Raw genomic sequence first — 20,901 nt, 5'->3', positions numbered from 1 at the left:
ATGAACAGACATTTTTCCAAAGAAGACACCCAGGTGGCTAACAGACACATGAAAAGATGCTCAACATCACTCATCATCAGGGAAATACAAATCAAAACTACAATGAGATATTACTTCACACCTGTCAGAATGGCTAAAATTAACAACTCAGGAAACAAGAGATGTTGGCAAGGATATGGAGAAAGGAGGGGCACCTGGGTGGCTCAGTCGTTAAGCGTCTGCCTTCGGCTCAGGTCATGGTCCCGGGGTCCTGGGATCGAGCCCCACATCGGGCTCTCTGCTCGGCAGGAAGCCTGCTTCTCCCTCTCCCACTCCCCCTGCTTGTGTTCCCTCTCTCACTGTGTCCCTCTCTGTCAAATAAACAAAATCTTTAAAAAAAAAAAAAGGATATGGAGAAAGGAGAATTCTCTTACACTGTTGGTGGGAAGGGAAACTGGGGCAGCCACTCTGGAGAACAGTATGGAGGTTCCTCAAAAAGTTAAAAATAGGGCTACCCTAGACCCAGCAATTTCACTACTAGGTATTTACCCAAAGGATACAAAAATACAGATTTGAAGAGGTACATACACCCCAATGTTTATAACAACATTATCAACAATAGTCAAACTATGGAGAAAGCCCAAATGCCCATCGACTGATGAATGGATAAAGAAGATATGGTGTGTATATATATATACAACGGAATATTACTCAGCCATCAAAAAAGAATGAAATCTTGGGGTGCCTGGGTGGCTCAGTCAGTTAAAGTCTGACTCTTGGTTTCAGCTCAGATCATGATCTCATGGGTCTTGAGATAGAGCCCCGGGGCAGGCTCTGTGCTCAGTAGAAAGTCTGCTTGAAGATTCTCTCCCTCTGCCCCTCCCCACACTCGTGCTCATGTGTGCTCTCTCTCTCTCAAATAAATAAATAATTTTTAAAAAAAAGAATGAAATCTTCCCATTTGCAACAACATGGATGGAGCTAGAGTGTATTTGCTAAGTGAAATAAGTCAGTCAGAGAAAGACAAATACCATCATTTCACTCATATGTGGAATTTAAGAAACAAAACAGATGAACATATGGGAAGGAAAGAGAGAGAGAGAAGCAAACCATAAGATACTCTTAAGGACAGAGAACAAACTGAGGGTTGATGGAGGGAAGTGGGTGGGGGAGGGGCTAGATGGGTGATGGGCATTAAGGAGGGCACTTGTTGTGATGAGCACTGGGTATTGTATATAAGCGATGAATCACTAAATTCTACTCCTGAAACCAAAATCCACTATATGTTAACTAACTAGAATTTAAATAAAAATTTGAAAAGACAAAACAAAGCCCATAGGAAAAGCTTTGCATTTTCTGCAAAATGACAATTGCCCATTTTGTCATTTGAGGCCCCTTATATAAGAATCCACATAAGAGATTCCTCTCTGCATCGCATGCCAGGAGAAAATACTCACTGACTGAATAGACTCAGGCAATAAGTACTACATACCCCATCTGGTTTCCCATTTTGTCTTGGGTGCCAGGAAATCTAGAAGCAACTGTAATGCTCAGATATAGGAACAAGCCATCTCACTCTGGGACAGAAGATTTCTTCGGGCAGCATCTTTAACCGCCCTCTTGTACAGTTTCGTTGTAAGCCACCTCAAATTCCTTTTGGAAGTAGATGAAGCCCAAATACAAACATAAACAAAATGACTTAAGACAACAACAAACTGGGGTGCCTGGGTGGCTCAGTTGGTTAAGCGGCTGCCTTCAGCTCAGGTCATGCTCCCAGGGTCCTGGGATCGAGCCCCGCATCGGGCTCCATGCTCAGCGGGAAGGCTGCTTCTCCCTCTCCCACTCCCCCCTACTTGTGTTCCCTCTCTCGCTGTCTCTGTCTCTCTGTCAAATAAATTTAAAAATCTTAAAAAAAAAAAAAGACGTAACAACAAACTGAGGGTTGTTGGAGGGGAGGTAGGTGGGAGGAAGGGGTAACTGGGTGATGGGCATTAAAAGGACACTCGATGAAATGAGCTCTGGGTTTTATATGCAACAGATGAATCACTAAATTCTACCCCCGTAACTAATAATACAGTATATGTTACCTAACTGAATTTTTAAAAAGAATTTAAAATGTTAAAAAAAAAAAAAAGAACAAAAACACCTGTCTGAGTGGTGGCAAAGTTGGCACAAAAGTTTCTGTAGAACCATGATTAATCAACATTTTCACAAATGCTCCCTAGGAGGGAAGGTGCAGTGGAAAATCTGGATCTGAGGTTGACATTCAGCTTCTCCAAGCAGTGAAATTTGGAGCGCACGTAGAGAAATTTTAGGAAAATCCTGGCAGCTATTGTGGAGAGAATAACTCCATTGTGTATCTAAGGTAATGGATTTAGGCAGACTCATCCCTAACATTTGGGGGACCAGGGCTAGAATACAAATGGATATCCATATACAACGTGTCTCAATATTTTAACGTTCTAAAGCAAGCTTTAAAAAACTATCAAATCGGGCGCCTGGGTGGCTCAGTTGGTTGGGCGACTGCCTTCGGCTCAGGTCATGATCCTGGAGCCCCGGGATCGAGTCCCGCATCGGGCTCCCTGCTCAGCAGGGGGTCTGCTTCTCCCTCTGACCCTCCTCCCTCTCATGCTGTCTCTCATTCTCTCTCTCTCAAATAAATAAATAAAATCTTTAAAAAAAAAAAAATATCAAATCAAGTGTGTCCTATCTTCCTACCTTGACAAACACATCTTCCTACGGACCTGGAAACCAGGTTTGAATATAGGATTTTCAGAAATTCTGCACCAAAACGTGGCAGCAGCATCCTGCCCCTGCCCCCCAAGCAGGATTTGGCAGGACCTGAAGTGCTGAACCCTGTCACCCTGGACCATGTCCCCACTAACCCAGAACAGGCCCCAAGAAGATGGAACTCTTTTCATATAATGAGAGAAGAAAATGGATCCTTCACCCTGAAAAGGAAAAGGATAAAAGGGAAAAGAATGTTGATGTGTTATATCCTTTAGTAAATGAAGAAGGTGGACATGGAGGGACTGACCCTTCACCTTCTGAAATAGTCTCTCTAGGGAGCACTTCTTCAAGCCCAAGAAAGTTGGATTTGAGATGCAAATTATTAAAGCCACTGCACACAACAAACAAATGGAGCCCTTTAAACCAGGAGGAAATAAAAGCTGAATCGAATTTGGTTTGTGAAGTGGAGGTGGGGGACCATAGTCAGGGGACATCCAAAGTCAATATTACAAATAATCTCATGTGCCACTGTCAGAGCCAAAGAGTGTTAGGGCCATGGGTCCAACCCCAGGAGACCCTGCCAATCCTTATGCTCTTACATTTTTGGCTTTTTGCATCTTTATGGCTTTGCAAGTCCAGCTAAAGTTGGCATCTCTTGAGCCTTTCCAATGACTTTGAATGCTTGTCTTTGGAAAGTAGCTATTGTCCGTTTTAAAACTAAGGCATTTAGAACTCATTCATTCATCCATCCACCCATTCATTCATTCATTGAGAGCCTACTGAGTACCAGCCTCTAGGTGTATGTATATTTCCTCTCTATTGCTTATGATTTTCTTCCCTGACCTGACCTTCCCGACTAACTCTCCCTACTACTTCCTCCAGGTACAGAAGTAGCCATTCCCTTCTTTCCCAAACTCTCCTTCTCTTAAAATGCTGTCCTCTCCAATGCTCCAGAGCCAAGGGCAAACACTTTCAAGGCATATATCCAGACGTTCTGATTTTTTTTATTCTATAGACAATGTTTTTTTAGACTTTGTGTTACTCTCCCAAGAAACGTGCCAAAGGGAATTAAAAGTGCAGGGAATTTATTAAGGGAAATACCTATGAAAAAAAGTGGGGTAGGGGCACCCAGGTGGCTCAGTCGGTTAAGCATCTAACTTTGGCTCAGGTCATGATCTCAGGGTCCTGGGATCAAGTCCCATGTTGGGGCTCTCTGCTCAGCGGGGAGTCTGCTTGTCCCTCTCCCTCTGCCCCTCCCCCATTCATTCTCTCTCTCTTTCTCTCAAATAAATAAATAAAATCTTAAAGAAAAGAAAAAAGTGGGGTGGAAGCTGGGAGAGGCAGAGAGAGCCCACAGACCATGATGCAGGTCTGACCCCAAGTGAAGGAGACCGCCGTGCAATCTCTGGAAGGATCTGTAAAACTGTCCTAGAGCCAAATTCAGCCATTAGGGGAATCCTGTGTCTCCCAGAAACAAGCCTGCCTCAGTGTCCCTGCCACACTCTGCCTTTGGCTGGGAACAACCAGTGATAAGAATGGCCTCGGTGCAAACACACCTCTGGGGCGTTCAGAGGGCACAGTGGGGCCTCAGTGAGTTACGCCCCTATGGTTGGAAGTCTGAGAAGCAAGCTCTCATGGTCACCTCAGATGTTCATTAACATGGGGCAAAACAAGTTTCCTTCTATTCTTTCATGCCTCTTCAGTGACTCAGATTAGGAAATCAAGAGTTTGGGGTGTGTGTGTGTGTGTGTGTGTGTGTAGAAGGAGCCCACTCCCCACAGCCACAGCGGCGTCTCCAAAGCCCAGTTCACACTGCAGACCCTCACCCCTCTCTTGCTCCCTTTCAGACCATCCTGGTGGGTGACAGCGGCGTGGGGAAGACATCTCTGCTGGTTCAGTTCGACCAGGGCAAGTTCATCCCGGGCTCCTTCTCGGCCACCGTGGGCATTGGATTCACAGTAAGCGCTCCCAGACTCTGGGGCCCTGGTGTGTCTCTGTCAGGGTCCCAGCAGGAAACAGGTGGACGCTCACATTGGATCATTCAAGAAGGTTGAATACAAAGACTACTTACCAAGGTGGAGGCAGGGTGTTGGGGATCCAGGGGGTATGGTGCAGTGTCCGTGCGTGGCGCAGGGCCTCCGTTCCAGCCCTAACCTAAAAAAAAAACAAGAGGAGAGATCTACTGTCAGAACCTGGGGAAAAAAGCCTGCAAGGGGAGGGCTGGCTGGCAGGAGCTGTGACCCTCAGTGGAGAAACCCAGCAACTCATAGTCACCCTCCTGGGAGCTAACCAGGGCAACAAGGCAGCTCCCTCCTACCGTGCTCTCCTCCTGCTCCCCCATCTCTTCCTGGGGCTCCCCATTGGCTGAACACAACTGGAAACCAGAAAGAATATCTTGATACAGATTGCTCAGGTCCACCTTCCAGGGCAAGAAGAATGTGGAGAAGCAAAGGGATGGCTTCAGATGTTAAGTACAGTCCAAATTTAACACTGTTGTGTGGGTCCTAGGGAGCTGGCAGGCCAACAATTAGAGTTTTGTTCTTAGCTCTCTGCCTCTCCCTGGATCTCCTCAGGATCAGGATGGAGCGGAGCACAGGGCCTGTGGGACCACACTCAGGGCTGAAAGGTAGCAGTGTCACACTGGTGGGAAGAGGCAAGGGGAACCCCCAGAAACTGGACTTGCCTGTTAGGTCACAGCAAGGAAGGCAAGGACTCATGATGGCCAGGGATTCAGAGTAAAGCAGAAATGAAAGCCTGGCCAGCATGTGTGCCAGGGCCTAATCCAACCTGAGACACCAGCGCCCAGCGTTCTCCCATGACCGGCCTCCAGAGTGCTGGGAAGGACAGGGCTGAGTCCCAGGAGAACAAGCCTGCCCAGACAATTCCTGAGGCCTTGGACCAGGCTGCCATACCAGGCATCCCCCACCATGGGCCCGTTCCCCGTCTGCCCCTCAGCACACAAGTTCACAGGGGGCCCTCACAGGCACCAGCCTTCTCCCTTCACTCCACGCCCATTGTTCCGCCTGGCAGACTCAGAGGGCAGACAGTGGGGTAGATGTGGGTGGGAACGCTCTGATTCACACTCCACAGATGCATCTGGGTGGGACCTCCAAATTTTGCCGCTAGCCTAGTAAGAAAAGTGTGGCATCTGACCTCTAAGAAGGAAGAAAGTATGTGGTCAAACTGAGAGCCTGAAGCAGGCTGACACAGGACAGGCCTGGCTCTCCCAAACCTACCACAGGACAAAGGAGGGTCTTGGTGGAGCCAACAGCGCAAACTAGGGATGGAAGTCAGAAGCCCACATTTCCCTCTGCAGGCTCTAGGAGGGGCTCCTTCCTTGCCTCTTCCAGCTTCTGGTGGCTCCCAGCAATCCTTGGCATTTCTTGGCTTGTAGATGCGGCACCCCAATCTCTATCTCTGTCTTCACAGGGCCTCTTCTCCCTGTGTGTCTGTTCGTCTTCTTCCAAGGACACCAGTCATATTGGATTAAGGGCCCACCCTACTCCTGTACGACTTCATCTTAACTACTCACATCGGCAACAACCCCACTTCCAAATAAGTTCTCATTCTGAGGGAGTAGGGGCTAGGACATCCACAGATGGTTTCAGGGATGTAATGCAACTCATAACAGCGTAGTTTGCAGTGGACGGGGAGCAAGGGCCATGCCTCCTCCTCTCTCTCATTTCTCGTCGGCCATTACTCTCTTGCTCTGAAAACCGTTGCCCCTTCAGGGTTCCAGTGTGAGCACTCAAGAGCTCAGAGTGGGCTGGGGTGTTATTTGCAGCAGGTGACTCTGGCATCCAAAGAGCTGACCATACCACACATCTGCAGAGTACCGTACAGCTTCTCGGCTCCCACAGATGGCTCTCTGAGGCCCACCTACGTATAGATGAGGTGATGGCATGCCCAGCGCCAGAAAATAACTCCAGCTGATGCCAAAAATCACAGAGCTAAGAGGCAGGTGTACACACAGTCCCCACCAGGCCTATAATCTCCCATAAGCCACACCTGCCCCTTACCCCCAACACCTAAGTCAAGAGGTGCAGATGCCCCTCTTCCCCTACACACCCTTCAGTCAGCCCCTGTGTAATGCACCCGCCCTGTTCAGAAGTAAGCTATGTGCTTGTATACAATGCTGGGACAGGAGTAACTAAATGGCTGGCCAGGGCCACAGAGTCCCTGAAGCCTACTAGGGGCAACCCCTGACACACTCCCACTCTCTGTCACCAGGAGCTGCAGGATTCCTGGGATGTCCTGGACGGTCTGCTCAAAATGATCCACGACCTCATGAATGCATTTAATACCAAACATCTAAGGCCTGCTCCATGCCAAGGGACGGGTGCCAGGCATGAATAAGGCCAGCCCTGCCTTTAGGAGCGCCTAGATTGGGAGGTGTGTGGGGGGAAGGCTTTCCCAGGATGGGTCATTCTGGGCGCAGCCCAACAGGTCAGGGAGAAATGAGAGGTTATCTACACTATAAAGGGTCAAAGTCCTAGCATCCACCAGGGGCCGTGAAAAACCACCGTGTAAATGTGCTGCAAGGTGAATTTCGGTGGGTAAGTAAGATTATATTCAGAAAAGCTCGCGCTGGGGTGCATAAGCAAAAGCAAAACTGCCTGAGCGCCTTCCTCACAATGCACGCCTCCTCACAAAACCAGCGCCCCGCTGCCCGGAGGCATCCCCAGCTCACAACCGGGACCCAGGGACACCTGTCGGCCGCCCGCTGGCCGGGGCTCGGGCGCCGCCTGCAGGCCACGCTGCGCAGCGGCAGCGAGAACCGGGGCGCCGGACCGCGGGGTCCCCGCGATGCCAGACCTTGCGAGGCAGGCTGGATTTCCAGGGACCGTTCCCCGGGGAACCTAACCCGGGCCGCTGGCGACCCTGGGGGACCGGTCCTGGGGCTGGATTTGGCCCGTGTCCTCAGAGCGCGAAGCCGGGCCAGTTTGCTCGGGGGCCCGCCTGCCCCTCAGGCGCTGACCCTGCGGTCGTGCGCGCCCTCGCGAGACAGCCTGCTCGGGGCAGGTGTCGTCGGGGTGGCCGGACGGAGGGAGGAGCCTGTCGGGGTCCGGGCCGGGGCGGTGGAGGGTGGGAGGATGGGGTGGAGCCTAAAGCGGGGCGGTCCCTGCGCTGTCCCTCGCCCGCCACCAGCCCTAGCTCACCTCTGGTCCAGGGGACATGACGGGCATGTCTGGCGCCGCTGCCACCCGGGATGGAGAGGCCCCCGAGCACTCCCCGCCTTGCAGTCCGAGCTACGATGTCACGGGCAAGGTGGGTGGGCACTGCGCCCAGCGCTGGGGACTCCCCAGCCGGCTCTGAGGGTCACCCCTTCCCCGCGCCCTTTGCCCTGAGACCCCGGTCCAAGCCCCTTTCTGGCTTCGTCTGCGTTGGACTCAGCCCTTTCCCCAGGGAACCGGGTCTCCCAGAGCAGGGAGGAAGGGTGGAGACAGCCCCTGGCGCTATGCCATCGTCTAGGGCTCTGGGCTGGCTCAGCAAGGGTGGAAAGGGGAGGGTCGGAAGGACTGAATGACTCCCCACACAGCGGACCCCAACCCAATTTTCTTCTGCTGCACCCTGGCCGCTATGATCTCCCGGGAACCCCGTGCTTCTCGGTACGCGTTAAGCACACAAACCTCCTGGGCACAGACTCCCCCAAACGCTAGGATAAAGGGATGCCTGGAGACGCGGAGAGGACGCCCCCTGGCGGCGGAGCAGTTGTGGTTAATGCCCTTTCCCCAGCTAAGCTCTCAGCCGTGACTGAACATCGCGTTTGGAGGCCTTAGGCCTGAAGCTCTGTGGGACCCCTGGTGCCCCCGAGCCCTACCCCTTCCCTTTCTGCTCCCGCAGCCATTGCCTCCCGCCTTCTTCCAGGAGGATGTTGCTAACCAAAATGCAGGCCCACCTGAGAATTTTTAGAACCTGAGAAAGATTCTGTTGGTTAGTCACAAGTCCCCGGTGGGTGAGCTTAAGCCACCTCTCTGGGGCCAGATCCCTCTGCAGGGCTGCCCTGTACAGAAGCAGGTGAGGGAGGCAATGGACACTGGTCTGTCTGCCCTCCCTCTGGGCCCAGGGAGGAGTCAGGGACCGGGAACCCTGAACGAGGTGCTGAGGGAGCACAGAGCTTCCACTCTTCCTCTATTAGGTTGGGGATGAGTGAGGGGTTGCCCTGTGTCGTGCTGTGTGGCCTTGGAGGAGGCCTGACTTTTCCTGTGCCTTCGTGTCCTCCCCCGCCCCCACGGCTCACTCTCACTAGGAGCTGGGGCCTCCACCCCCATTGTTTCAGGGGAAGCCACTCTGCAAGTCACCCACCCAGAGCCGTTGAGATAGGCGTCCTGTGTGGGCTGGTGGCAGGAAATGGGCCCCTGTGCCTTCAGGGGAGGGGGAGCTGCTAAGGGCCAGGCCCCAGGCTGGTGGGGACCTCCTGACCTCCTGGCCTGACAAGCCAGCTGGGCTCTTTGCCTAGGAGGTGGCAAGGCTGGGCTGGAATCGCCTGGCTGGGTGGGCAGTGAGCATCTTTTGTTCAAGGCAGCTGTGATCTGAAAAGGATGCAGGAGCTCACCCTCCCTCCTTCCCCCTCAGGGGCTAGGACTCAGGAGCCAGGGAGCAGTGCTGACTCCAGAGGGCTCCCCAGCCTCCAGCTCTCCATCTCCCCTGGGTCAAGCAGCATCTGTGGAGAGTGGCCCGTGGCTTCCAGCAGCCTGCATCCCCTGGGCTTGCCCCAGGAGACTGAGTCCAGGCCAGTCTGGGAGGAGCCTGGCAGGAGCTCCTTGGGCCAAATTAGAGGGAATGGGGGCCACAGGCAGGCAGCACCCAGCCCCGGGCCACTCTTCCCTGAGTCTCAAGTAGTTCACATCAGCATTATTGGTCCAAGTCATTAATAGACTCCAAAGAGGCCTCAACGAAATTATCCTTCCTCCCTTCTAGCTGCTGTGGAAACCATGCCACAGAAGGGTTAAGGAATCTTCCGAACATCCCCCAGTAGCCATTTACAAGCCAGGACCCCAGCCTTCATATGCCTTTTGCTCAGTCCCCTTACCTTTTCGCCAAAGTTAGCTAATCCTAGTACCCCATGCCCACAGCAGGAATGCCTTTGGGCTCCATTGGCAAGGTCAGAGCCTCAAAAATAACTCAAACCTAGTCCCTGCTCAACCCATTAAGTATCTAACCAGCCAACTGGGAAAATTCCAGCATTAGGTCCAGACCTCTGTTCTCCAAGCTTGAGCAATGACTAGACAGAAGGCTCCCTTCCCCTGGCCCCACTTGTCTTGTCCCTGAAAGAAGATAGATGAGCTGAGACTGACCAGACAATAAAGGGGAGGGACACACCCCACCCCACGCGCCCTCCCCTACAGTGACCCAGGAATGCTCATTTGCAGCCATCTGTCCCACTTGGGAGGTTTCTGCAGAAGGAACTTCAGATTCGTTGTCTCCCCATTTCAGCATAAATTTCAACCCTCCCTAGTTCATGCAACCCTTTTATAAACATAAAATGTCATTAGAAACTTCCAGATAAACCTTGTGACCAAAAAAAGAAAAGAAAACAACAGCAGTGGTAATTTTAGAATGTGCCTTTGCACACCACAGTGCCTGCCCCTATCAGATCCGATAGCCTCCCTTGGGTGATAATCCCTGGCCACGGTATTAACACTTCCCTTCTGGAGGTGGTGGTTCTTTGGGGCCACCGAGCACATTTGCTGAGGTCTCAACTCAGGCTTCCAGGAAACTGGGTGAGGACAGGAGAGTCAGAAGGAGGGCCTGAGAAATGAGCTGAGCCAAGGAGTAGAGAGGAGAGGCAGCGTGAAGGTAGCGGTAGGCTTTCCAGAACCAGGTGGCCCTCAGTGCCGACAGCATCCTTCCCTGGCCCTCTGGCCCTCTGCCCCTCCCCCCCTCTTTCCAGGGTCTCTCACCCTGGAAGCCCAGAAATTTGCCCCAACTCCCCATTAACTGCCTCTGCCCCCCATCTCCTAGGTGATGCTTCTGGGAGACTCAGGCGTTGGCAAAACCTGTTTCCTGATCCAATTCAAAGACGGGGCCTTCCTGTCCGGGACCTTCATAGCCACGGTCGGCATAGACTTCAGGGTGAGGTGGCTGCAGGCTCCTCCTCCCAGCTGCAAGTCAGGGGGGCCAGGACTCAGGCACAGCGTGCTGTCCTCTCCTTGCCGACCCTGGCTCCTCAGAGCTGCTGTGGCTCACTGCCCAGAGGGCGCCGGGGGTGCTCCCCCTTGGGACCACAGAGGGGGCCAGGTTCAAGGAGTCTGGGCATGGTCGGGGGCTCTCTGCCCACCTACAGGATATGAGCAATGAGACACTGAGTCTTAAAATTCTGCCCTATAGCAAGGCGGACACATCCCACGGTATGAGCTGAGTTTCCTGGCCTTCAGCCCCCTTGCTCATTGCCCTCTGAGCTGGGCCCCTCTGGCAAGGCCCCAGAGGTCAACAGGTCTTTCTGGAGTTCCTGGAAACACAGCACTGCACTGGGTTGAAGAGCCGGGCTCACCAGGCTCCCTCCCTGTCATCTTGAGGAACCCATCTTTACAAATCTGTGTCAGGGATGTAGCACTCAGCCACTCTCCACCCAAAGGGTCCAGGAGAGTAAGGTCTAACCCCAGGTGGGGGTGGGGGAAGGGAGGCAATGCAGAGGCCAGGTGCCTCCCTCCCAATGGGAAGGAACTGAAGCTTCATTCAGGAGAACTAGTGAACAGCTAGAGGGAAAGACCACCCTGCAGGTCCAGCCTCAGCCGTGCCCAGGATGCTGGGGGGCATCTTCTCTCTAAGGACTCAGTTCTGCAGGATGGGGCTGAGCTCCGGGAGGGATGGATGGAAGTGAGAAAGAGGCAGGGCCCCCAGTGCCCAGCCCTTGCCACCTGCTGAGGTCTGGGCAGAGCCAGGCAGGTGCTCGGGCTCTTCTGCCCCCGGCGTGTTGTAAGAAGAGCAGACAAGTCCCCAGAAGAACTCTGCAATAGGGGGGCTCTCTGGAGACAGGGTCCTGCTGCCCTGAGGGGATGATCTGACTGGAGTTGTCTCTGGGGCTCACTGTACCCCCTTTAACCCTGGGGGGCAACCAGAACAGAATGTCTGCTGCTCTGTAGAATGTCAAGGATCCAAGCCTCCCCTGCCTTCCAAATCCACCCTCCCTCTGCCCTTTTCTCTTTCAGAACAAGGTGGTGACTGTGGACGGTGTGAGGGTGAAGCTGCAGGTGAGACCAGAACTGCAGGGGAGGGGGAGGACAGAGGTGCCCGCCCCTGCTCTGCACCTAAACCGCAGGAGGCTTGCAGCCCTGCCCTCAGCCTGGGGCAATTTCCTGTGGGGCCCAGAGGAAACGGTTTTTGTGCTTTTGTTTGTTCGAGGTCTCTAGAAAAAGCAGTTCCCAGGCACCCTCTCTGCTATCAAAGGCAGCTCAACGTGCCTCCAGACAAGCTCAGGCTTGCTCCAACGCCTCTCCAGTTTCCCAGGCCTCATCTGCTCTGGGAGACTGGGCACCCCCAACCTCTGGGCTAGGGAAGAGGCTGCAGCCTGAATGAGCTTGTGACCTCAACAACAGCACCGTGCAGGACACCGTCACATGTTCAGAAGGCCCTGAGCACCTGCAGCAGGAAGTGTCCCACCTTCCCACACAGCTCTCATACTCCAGCGCGGGTTCCCTCTGCCCAGCACGGTCCCGGCACACTGCCTCCTTCTGACCATCTGTCCGTCCCTTCCTAGATCTGGGATACAGCCGGGCAGGAGCGATTCCGCAGCGTCACCCATGCTTATTACCGAGATGCCCAGGGTAAGCCTTCCCCAGCCCACCTGGCATACCCATCCTCCTGCCCCACGTCCCCTGTGTGATCTCTCTCTCCCCCCGCCCCCGCAGCCTTACTCCTGCTGTACGACATCACCAACAAGTCTTCTTTCGACAACATCCGGGTAGGTCCCCTTCCCTCGCCATCCATAAGCAGCCAAGGCGGGGCCTCCGCAAGCTAGGACTGCTTCCTGCTTGGTGGGAAGGGGGAGGAGCATGGAACACTGCCCCCCCTTTTTTTTTTAAGATTTTATTTTTATTTATTTATTTGACACAGAGAGAGAGACAGAGAGAGACACTGCCCCCTTTTTAAAAACACCTGCGCTGTGACTCAGAAGGAATAAGCTGCCGGTGGGCATCTGGTTGGCGTGTGGGCATGAAGGCCAGGCAGGCCGCTGGGTGTCTGTGTTACCTACTTAGCCCTGGCTGTGATTCCTGAGGGCAGCTCATGACAAAGTGTCCGCAAAGTACCCAGCTCCGCCCCAGGCAATTACCCACCCACAGAGACCAAGGGGAGAACACAAGCAGGAGAGTCTCTCCAGCCAGCCAGCCCAGGTGGCAAAGAAAGTGATTTGGGCAGTGAGCAGTTCTGTCCTCACCAAACTATTACAGAGTAGGGATAAAAATTCAACAAGCACAAGCACTGAGTGTGTATAGCACCATAACGGTTTCACATCTCCCTGACCTCAAGGGATTGGCAAGCAAATGCGGTGGGGGGGGGGGGCGGCACACGGGGACCAAAACATATAGATATAAAGCAGCTTATAAAGAGGATGGAAATCCACTCATATTGCCACCTCCAGCTCCATGCTCCTGGTAGACATCACCAATCAATCACAATATTTTTTATCACTAAGCCCTTATGTGTCCTTGGAATCCTCAATGAGGCACTCCAGGAAATCGCTGGTGACCACCAACTGATTTAGGAGACATAGCTCCTCCATCTCCAGTTTCCATAGAACGGGGAGTTGCAGTGCTTGGGGTTGGGTAGGAAGGTTGGTAAGGAAGGCTGATCAAGACCAGAGAGGCCAGAACAAAGAGGCAGATAAGAGAATGCAGGGGGACAGTGAGTAGCCCAGGAAAACCAAACAGGACAGAAGAAGGATGGGGGAGAGGGAGGAGAGAAGGGCTGGTTCTCAGTCATGGCCTGGCTCAGCTCACCCTCTCCCACAGGCCTGGCTCACTGAGATTCATGAGTATGCCCAGAGGGATGTAGTGATCATGCTGCTGGGCAACAAGGTGAGTGAGCCCATTCCTGTGCCTCCCCTCTTACTAGCTCCATGAAAGCCCCACCGCTGCCCAAGAGGGTTAGCCGCATGTCCTTCCAGCAAAGGATTCTTTTTTTTTTTTTAAGATTTTATTTATTTGAGAGAGAGAGAGAGAATGAGAAAGAGAGAGAGCACAGGAGAGGGGGGAGGGTCAGAGGGAGAAGCAGACTCCCTGCTGAGCAGGGAGCGGGATGCGGGACTCGATCCAGGGACTCAATCCAGGGACTCCAGGATCATGACCTGAGCCGAAGGCAGTCGCTTAACCAACTGAACCACCCAGGCGCCCCCAGCAAAGGATTCTTTCCAGACTCCAGTTCAAGGGTCAGACCTATTTGGCAGCTTCAGCCCATCTCATCTGCCCTCGTAAAGCTTTGGAAATGGCCCCCTCCAGGGAAAGCCCAGCTGCCATCTGAGAGATCCAGGGATGCCCAACTGCTCAGCCCCCGTTAGATCATAGTAAAATAGGGTCACAGATGATGAGCTAAAACTAGCAAGGGCTAGTCCCAACTACTGTCACCTCTCTGAGGCTAGTCACCACACCCCTGGCAAAGGAGAGTTTCCGATCTCGCCAAGTGGCAGTGAGATCCCCTGGCTGGGAGCTGGGTAACTCAGCCTGAACAAGGCCGAAACCCTGGCTCCAAGCCAATCATACCACCCACAGTCCCACAGGCCACCAGCAGAGGGCAGGCAGTAGCTGCTCCTGCGGCTAAAGAGGGACCAGCCCAGGCAGGAGAGGGGCCCGCTGGGGTGGAGGTTTCCTTCCCCAGAGTGACCCACCTGGGCTTGACAGGCGGATGTGAGCAGTGAAAGGGTGATCCGTTCGGAGGATGGAGAGACACTGGCCAGGGTAAGTGACTGCCCGTGGGCAGGACAAGGGGTGGGGACAGCCAGAGGCTGGCCCTGAGGACATTCTCTTCCTGGCAGGAGTACGGAGTTCCCTTCATGGAGACCAGCGCCAAGACGGGCATGAATGTGGAGTTAGCCTTTCTGGCCATTGCCAAGTAAGAGCCGAGCAAGGAAGGGAATCGTGCAGGGCAGGGTGGCACCATCTGGGAATCCAGTAGGGCCTGGCCCCTGGCCCAGCCCCTGCCCCAAAGCATTGTGCATTCTAGGTCCAGTAGCCCCAGGCCACGGGAGTGGGGAGGGTGCAGTTCCTCACTCCCTGCCCAGCCCACTTCTTCTTCCTCTTCAAGGGAGCTGAAGTACAGAGCCTTGTGGCAGCCCGGTGGGCCCCATTTCCAGATCCGAGACTTTGTGGAGTCCCAGAAGAAACAGCCCAGCTGCTGCTCCTTCTTATGAAGCCCAAGGTGCTGAAAGGAGGCTCCAGAGGCCCCTGCGGATGCAGCCTTCTCCCCCAGATCTGGTTTATTCTGAGCGGATGGAAGTTGGGGGACCCAGGGCAGAGCCCCTTCCCAAGAGAGAGCTGTACTCCCACCCTTACCCTAGTTCCTGTAGCTTCCCTGCATCCTGGGGGAGGGAAAAGTATTTATTTCATTTTAATGATACATAATGTAATACAAAAAAGGAGGGGTGGGGACCAGAAAACCAAGAGAGGGACCTGGTTGTCCTTTTGCCTTCTGGTACTAGGACTTAAATGGGGCCAAGGCTCCCTCCTCGCCTTGACAAGTGTGGTATTCTCCAGCTCAGCACCAGAGGGCAGTGATGCACTTCTGCAGCGGGAGGGCAGGAAGCGACCCCAAGCCACCCTCACTCAGCTGGAGAGGGTGAAGCAGACCCCAGCTTTACTTCCTCCAGCTCCCAGGGAACAGTCTTCCCCAGTAAGATGGGCCCTTGTGCTGGGAGCCAGACCAAGGCTCAGGGAAGTGACCAAGCTCTGTGGGTAGGGGAGAGAGGAGTAACACAGACTAGGTCTATGTTTGCCTCCCTCTGGCCTTACTAGCCCCCCTGTGGGAGGTGTACCCCTTTTTCTCCAGCCCTTAGACTGAAAACATTTGGCTCCTGTTCTCTGGACCTCAGGTCCCAGGGGAACCCTCCCCCCTTCCCCCCCCCCCAAATCCCTGGTCTTCTCTACCTTTTTGCTTGTGCCCCGAGACACCTAACATCATGGCTAAGGAAAGGTTTTTCTTCTGTCCCAACACTCTGGCAGATATGCGGCCCCACAGGCTACTTCAAGCAGCTACAGTGCTTCTACCGAGTTAAGAATCAGATCAGGAGGAACCTTTGACTGTTGGAGCAGGTGGGAGGCAGAACTAAGCAAACCTCACCCCACGCATATTCCCCCAAACCCAAGCACTGCTCCTTCCTGACCACCCATGCCTTTTCCCTTTAGACAGACACCACCCCGGCCAAAACTGCTCTATGTCCCCTTCCACTGAGCCAGGTTAGAGAGTGAGAGGTCACCCATTTCTGGGTAAACCAACACAGTGTGTGTAAAACAAAGTCATGTGGGTAAGACTGGGGTAAGGAAAAAGGCAGCAAGGAGTTTATGTGGGGCCAAGGTCACCTGTCTCACAAAACCCTGACCCTGGAAATTGGAGGTGAACAGGAGACCTGTGGGTCATGACCTAGAGAAGAGTAAGAAGTACACACCGCACATTTCTAAGGCTACTGCATTTGCTTTCAAGGCAGAAATCTTGCCCTCTGAGCAGAGTCAGCAGCTCCAACTTGGGCCTGATAAGGAAGCTCTCTGAGGCTTCTCCCGGGAGGAGCAGGGAGGCCTGACCTTGCTGGGCTCCTCTGGGGCCCAAGGCAGGTCGCAGGCAATCCAGTCACATGGGCTGCTCTGGGCCTCTAGCATTTGTGTTTTCAGAATTAAATTGCAGAATTGGGAAAGTACACCCTGTCCACTGCTTCTTTGAGGTGCGCATGGAGAGGGGACAGGGGAGATCATGTTGATTGTTATTGCATGTTGGGGGAACTGTCATTGACTGCCCAAATCATTTGATCTTCATCCTTCAATGCCCCCCAACTGCTCACCTCACCCTTAAAAGACCCTTCCCCAACTTCTGTGATCAGCCTTTCATCTGCAAGGAGCTGAAAGGTTTGTCTTAACGGCCCATTCGGACTTTTTTTTTTCCTATTGAAAAAAGCCGGGGCTCCTTTCCCTCTGCCTTGTACTCAGAGATTGGCTACCTGACTCTCTTCTGCCTCTCTTCCCCCACTTAACTGGCCAAACGCTGACGCCAGTGCTCACACCCTTGTCCTAGGTGACCTGTCTTCAGTGGGCAGCCCTGGGAAGCCTGGGCTCCCTGCTGAGCCCTCATACTGTCCCATTGAGGTTGAGAGCCCGCACCCTGTAAGCGTGTCCTCGGACAACGCAAAGCCCATGAACGGGAAAATATCGTTATTCAAGCAACTTTATTGGGCCGGAGGTGGACCTAGTCTTACTCGTAAGACTTCTGGGACCCCGCAGCCCCGGAGCTGGAGCGGTTTCCCCGGCAACAGTCGCTCCCCACCCCCTACCCTCCCAACCCCTCACTGTGGTACACACAAGGATTTAGCGAAAGGTCGTTAAAACGTTAGAGTCCTTTATTCGTGGGTTGGCTCTCCTCAATCCCCGCCAAAGGTAGGGAAAACCAGAAGCCTAAGGGCCCCTCTGCCTAGTACTGGGAACGCGCCCCGCCCCCCGCCTCAACTTGGGCCACTTGGTAACAAACACTTCCACTTCCTGAGCCCTCTTTCTTCTCGCGCCGCGGGGCGTCGCGCCGAGCACAGGACCCCGCCCCCGCGCGTTCCCATTGGCCGGCGTCGTTCACCCGGCCCGAGCGCCCCTGTCCGTGGTCTCTGATTGGGCCGCGGTGTCCACACCCTCGGTGTGGCCCCGCCCCCGGAATAAGGGGCTGGAGCGGATTCGAGATCGCTCAGACGCCGCGCTGGGTGGGGATTGGTCCACGCGCCCCTGCTTCAGCTTCTCGCAGTTCGCGGCCGCCGCTCGCCGCACACCTGTTCGCTCAGCCCACCCGGCGGCGCGGGGATTCTCTGCAGTGCTTCCTCCCGCCTGCCGGTCCGCAGGGCGGGGAGAAGGGTTGAGCCGTCCCGCCTCCGGCTCCCAACGGGAACCCAAGTCTCACTACTGAGCCGTCGCAGGGCGAGATGAGCGCGGACGCGGCGGCCGGGGCGCCTCTACCCCGGCTCTGCTGTCTGGAGAAGGGCCCGAACGGCTACGGCTTCCACTTGCACGGGGAGAAGGGCAAGGTGGGCCAGTTCATCAGGCTTGTGGAGCCCGGTTCGCCAGCCGAGAAGGCGGGGCTGCTGGCCGGAGACCGGCTAGTGGAGGTGAACGGCGAGAACGTAGAGAAGGAGACCCACCAACAGGTGGTGAGCCGCATCCGCGCGGCGCTCAACGCCGTGCGCCTGCTGGTGGTCGACCCCGAGACCGACGAGCGGCTGCAGAAGCTGGGTGTCCAGGTCCGGGAGGAGCTGCTGCACGCCCAGGACGGGCCCGGGCAGGCCGAGCCGCCGGCCGCCACCGAGGCGCAGGGGGCTGGTGGCGAACATGAGCCGCAGGCCGCCGCGCCGGAGCCGCACGAAACCGAAAAGAGCCGTCCGGAGCGGGTAAGTGTGGACCCTGACCCGGCGGCGACTGCAAGGGGGTGGGAGGGGGAAGCGGGAGGAGACCCAGGCACCCCTTGGACGTCCAACCCCGCGCCTGCCTCCTCTTTCTGAAACTAGATCCTCGAGGGGGAAACTGCTTCCGCCTACCGACAGGTCGCACTGGCTTGGGGCTGCGTCCCGTTACCCCCACGCTCCTTCCCAGACTGGGCTGGGACCCTGAGCGTCTTGCCACCTGCACTTCTTGTCCCTTGGCCTTTGGGAGTGGGAGTGAGGGAGGGCAGCTCAAGGGAGTGCAGTCCCCTTTCCTCGGCCCTGTTGGCGGTGTCGGTTCCCATTCTTCGGATCCCCGCAATCCTTCCCCTCCTCGGCCACCCCACTCCCAGCAGCCCCAGAGGTGCCAGCTTCCTCCGCGGCCCCTGTGGATGGTAGCTGAAGCTGGGGTGAAGCAACCGCCACGCCGACTTCAAAAAGCTGGAGGAGTAACAACCCCCTTTCCGTCCGGAGCCCCGGCACAAGGAGGGGAGGGGTCGCGGACAGGGTTCTCCAGGCACCGCCCCACCCTCGCCGGCTGGTGCGTGTATCATTAACTTCAGCCCGGCTGGACTTCATCCTCCTGAAGTACAGTGTGACTTTTAAGAGAGGGAGCCCCACCGGCTCAGGGCGATGTGTGGGGGTGGGGTGCGGGGAGGAGGTGCAGAGGCGTCTCGGGGGTGGTGGCGGCTCTGCCACCCAGAAGGATTTATGAGTCTCAGGAATGTGAGGAGTAAGCGCTAGCTTGTATCTGGGAACGGGAGGGGAGGACCTTGGAGGAAGAGAAAGGGCTGGGAGGAGGGTGGGGAGAGAGTGGTCGGGTGTCGCTGGCCATGCAGAAGCCAGGGGAACTCACCAGAGGCAGGTGGTCTTGCCCTGTCATTGTCTGTCTCACTCCAGTCCCAGGACAGCAAGCAGGCTGGTTGCTTTTTGCCCATGTTTGGTGTTTCCCAAACGGTCCCAGTTTGGATCAGCGCAGTAGGAAAACAGGAGCTGTGATGAGAGCCTTCTGTCCCCAGAGAGTGAAGGGGGAGGCCTTAGGGTGCAGACTGCAGGGAGCAGAGCCTGGGCCTCCCAGGGCCCGTTTGGCTTGCACCAGCCCTCCACCTGGTGGCGGCGTGTGGCAGGAGTGTCCATGATGCCAGCAGAAGCCTCCCTGGACAGAAAGGACACCCTTCAGCCTTAAGGTAGAAGGTGGATCTGGAGAGGACCAGCTGGTTTGGTGGAAGTGAAGGAAGTGAGGTCAGCAGGAGCCCCATCCAGCCAGAGCTGGGTGCTGGGAATACAAGGGCCGCCAGGGTCCCACTTCCTGCCACTGCCAAGCTGGCATTGGCAAGAATGGGGGAGGGGTCGGAGCATCCCTGGCAGGGGTTTGACACCAGGGAGTTGGAACCCATGACCTCTGGTCTCAGGCAGAAATCCAGTTTGAACTTTGTGCTGAGCTGAGTGTATCGATTTGGACTTTTTTTTTTGGACTTTGGCACTGACACAAGTAACCACCTCCCCACTCCCCATCCCCCGCCAAGATGCCTTTATGTTCAGCTCCTCCCCTTGCCCTTTCATTTTTGTTTTCGGTTTGTTTTTGCTGCTGGGGCAGGAAGATCTGGGAGAAGGTGGAGGATGCCAGGGGCTTGGAGGTTTGACCTAGCATATGCACTCCCACCATACCATCTGAGAAAGCAGCCGAGCTTGCCTTTCTCCTTTCAGGTGACCACAGAATCGGATTCCCCCAGATGGTGACGGGACATCTGCATTTGTGCGCACTTTGTTAGGCCAGGAGTAGGGAATAGAATACCCTCCAGCCGGTCCTGGGGACGCCATCACCAGGACTCTTGGGGTTTCAGGTCAACAGGCAAGTCACAGAACTTCTCTGAGCCTTCGTTCTCCCATCTGTAAAATGGGGAGTGACACCTGCCTCCTCTAGGATTTTACAAATAGTGGGAAGTACTTGAGCCCCAAGTGGATGCTGAATTGAGCGCCTTTCTGCCCAGGCATTTGTGCGAGGACGCTTTCCTCCTTATGCAAAGCCAGTCCCTCTGGTAGGAAATGCCCATGAAATCTGGTATGGTGGCCATGCAGGTGACCCACCCTGTCACTGAAAAAAAAAAAAAAAGTTGGGGCGCCTGGGTGGCTCAGATGGTTAAGCGTCTGCCTTCAGCTCAGGTCATGATCCCAGGGTCCTGGGATCGAGCCCCACATCAGGCTCCTGGCTCAGCAGGGAGCCTGCTTCTCCCTCTTCCTGCTCATGCTCTCTCTCTCTCTCTATCTCTGTGTCTCAAATGAATAAATAAAATCTTTAAAAAAAAGAAAAAAAAAATTAATAAACATAGTAAGACTTTTTCCCTAAAGGCATCTCATATAAAGAATTTGAGTTTTACTAATTAGTTTTAGCCTGAATTTGTTTGCAAAGTGGAGACTGTTAATGGTATCTTCATTGGTTCTCACAAGTGAAAAAGGTGTTAGGTGGACAAGTGCCACGCAGAGATTGGGTGGCAGGTGACATCTCATTGGGAAGACCAGCCTGGGTCAAGAATCCTACAGGGCAGAGGGTGTGGGGTGGCTGTAATACAGTCTGAGGAGGGGGGGAGGGGACTTCCAGC

At 54.7% G+C, this 20,901-nt stretch overlaps 3 protein-coding genes across 4 annotated transcripts in view; 2 read left to right on the top strand and 1 right to left on the bottom strand.

Moving 5' to 3' along the window:
- The window catches only part of CD300LF (CD300 molecule like family member f), a 28,247-nt gene extending 20,264 nt beyond the window's left edge, over nucleotides 1-7,983 (bottom strand). The window contains exons 1-2 of the mRNA XM_081804560.1: nucleotides 7,869-7,983; nucleotides 4,781-4,863 (exon numbers count right to left, since the gene is read on the bottom strand). The gene's annotated coding sequence lies outside the window, so the exon portion shown is untranslated. The remainder of the gene's footprint in view (nucleotides 1-4,780; nucleotides 4,864-7,868) is intronic.
- RAB37 (RAB37, member RAS oncogene family) lies at nucleotides 7,842-16,552 on the top strand. 2 transcript variants are annotated; one of them, XM_006750556.3, is made up of 9 exons: nucleotides 7,846-7,977; nucleotides 10,675-10,785; nucleotides 11,862-11,903; nucleotides 12,410-12,476; nucleotides 12,561-12,613; nucleotides 13,662-13,727; nucleotides 14,547-14,603; nucleotides 14,681-14,757; nucleotides 14,950-16,552. In XM_006750556.3, exons 1-9 carry the CDS (start codon nucleotides 7,885-7,887, stop codon nucleotides 15,053-15,055), a joined length of 672 nt encoding a protein of 223 aa, XP_006750619.1. In that variant the 5' UTR covers nucleotides 7,846-7,884; the 3' UTR covers nucleotides 15,056-16,552. The 2 variants fall into 2 exon arrangements, with proteins under 2 accessions (XP_081660690.1, XP_006750619.1); XM_081804564.1 differs by lacking the exon at nucleotides 10,675-10,785 and having other exon boundaries at nucleotides 7,842-7,977.
- Nucleotides 16,553-17,567: 1,015 nt separating this feature from the next.
- Nucleotides 17,568-20,901, top strand: part of NHERF1 (NHERF family PDZ scaffold protein 1) — a 17,248-nt gene continuing 13,914 nt past the window's right edge. The window contains exon 1 of the mRNA XM_081804556.1: nucleotides 17,568-18,271. Coding sequence (XP_081660682.1) covers nucleotides 17,810-18,271 — 462 coding nt within the window. The 5' untranslated portion in view covers nucleotides 17,568-17,809. The remainder of the gene's footprint in view (nucleotides 18,272-20,901) is intronic.

The sequence above is a fragment of the Leptonychotes weddellii genome, chromosome 15 (assembly GCF_054177405.1).
Source record: "Leptonychotes weddellii isolate Sample4059 chromosome 15, ASM5417740v2, whole genome shotgun sequence".
NCBI lineage: Eukaryota > Metazoa > Chordata > Mammalia > Carnivora > Phocidae > Leptonychotes > Leptonychotes weddellii.
Note: the sequence above shows the minus strand (reverse complement) of the source record. Positions and strands in the feature narration are given on the sequence as shown.

Bases quoted from the DNA above. Each gene is read 5' to 3' on its own strand.
- RAB37 (XM_006750556.3), top strand. From the start codon at position 7,885: ATGACGGGCATGTCTGGCGCCGCTGCCACCCGGGATGGAGAGGCCCCC. The intron at 7,978-10,674 runs GTGGGTGGGCAC...CCCATCTCCTAG, and splicing joins GCTACGATGTCACGGGCAAG to GTGATGCTTCTGGGAGACTC. The intron at 14,604-14,680 runs GTAAGTGACTGC...TCTTCCTGGCAG, and splicing joins ATGGAGAGACACTGGCCAGG to GAGTACGGAGTTCCCTTCAT.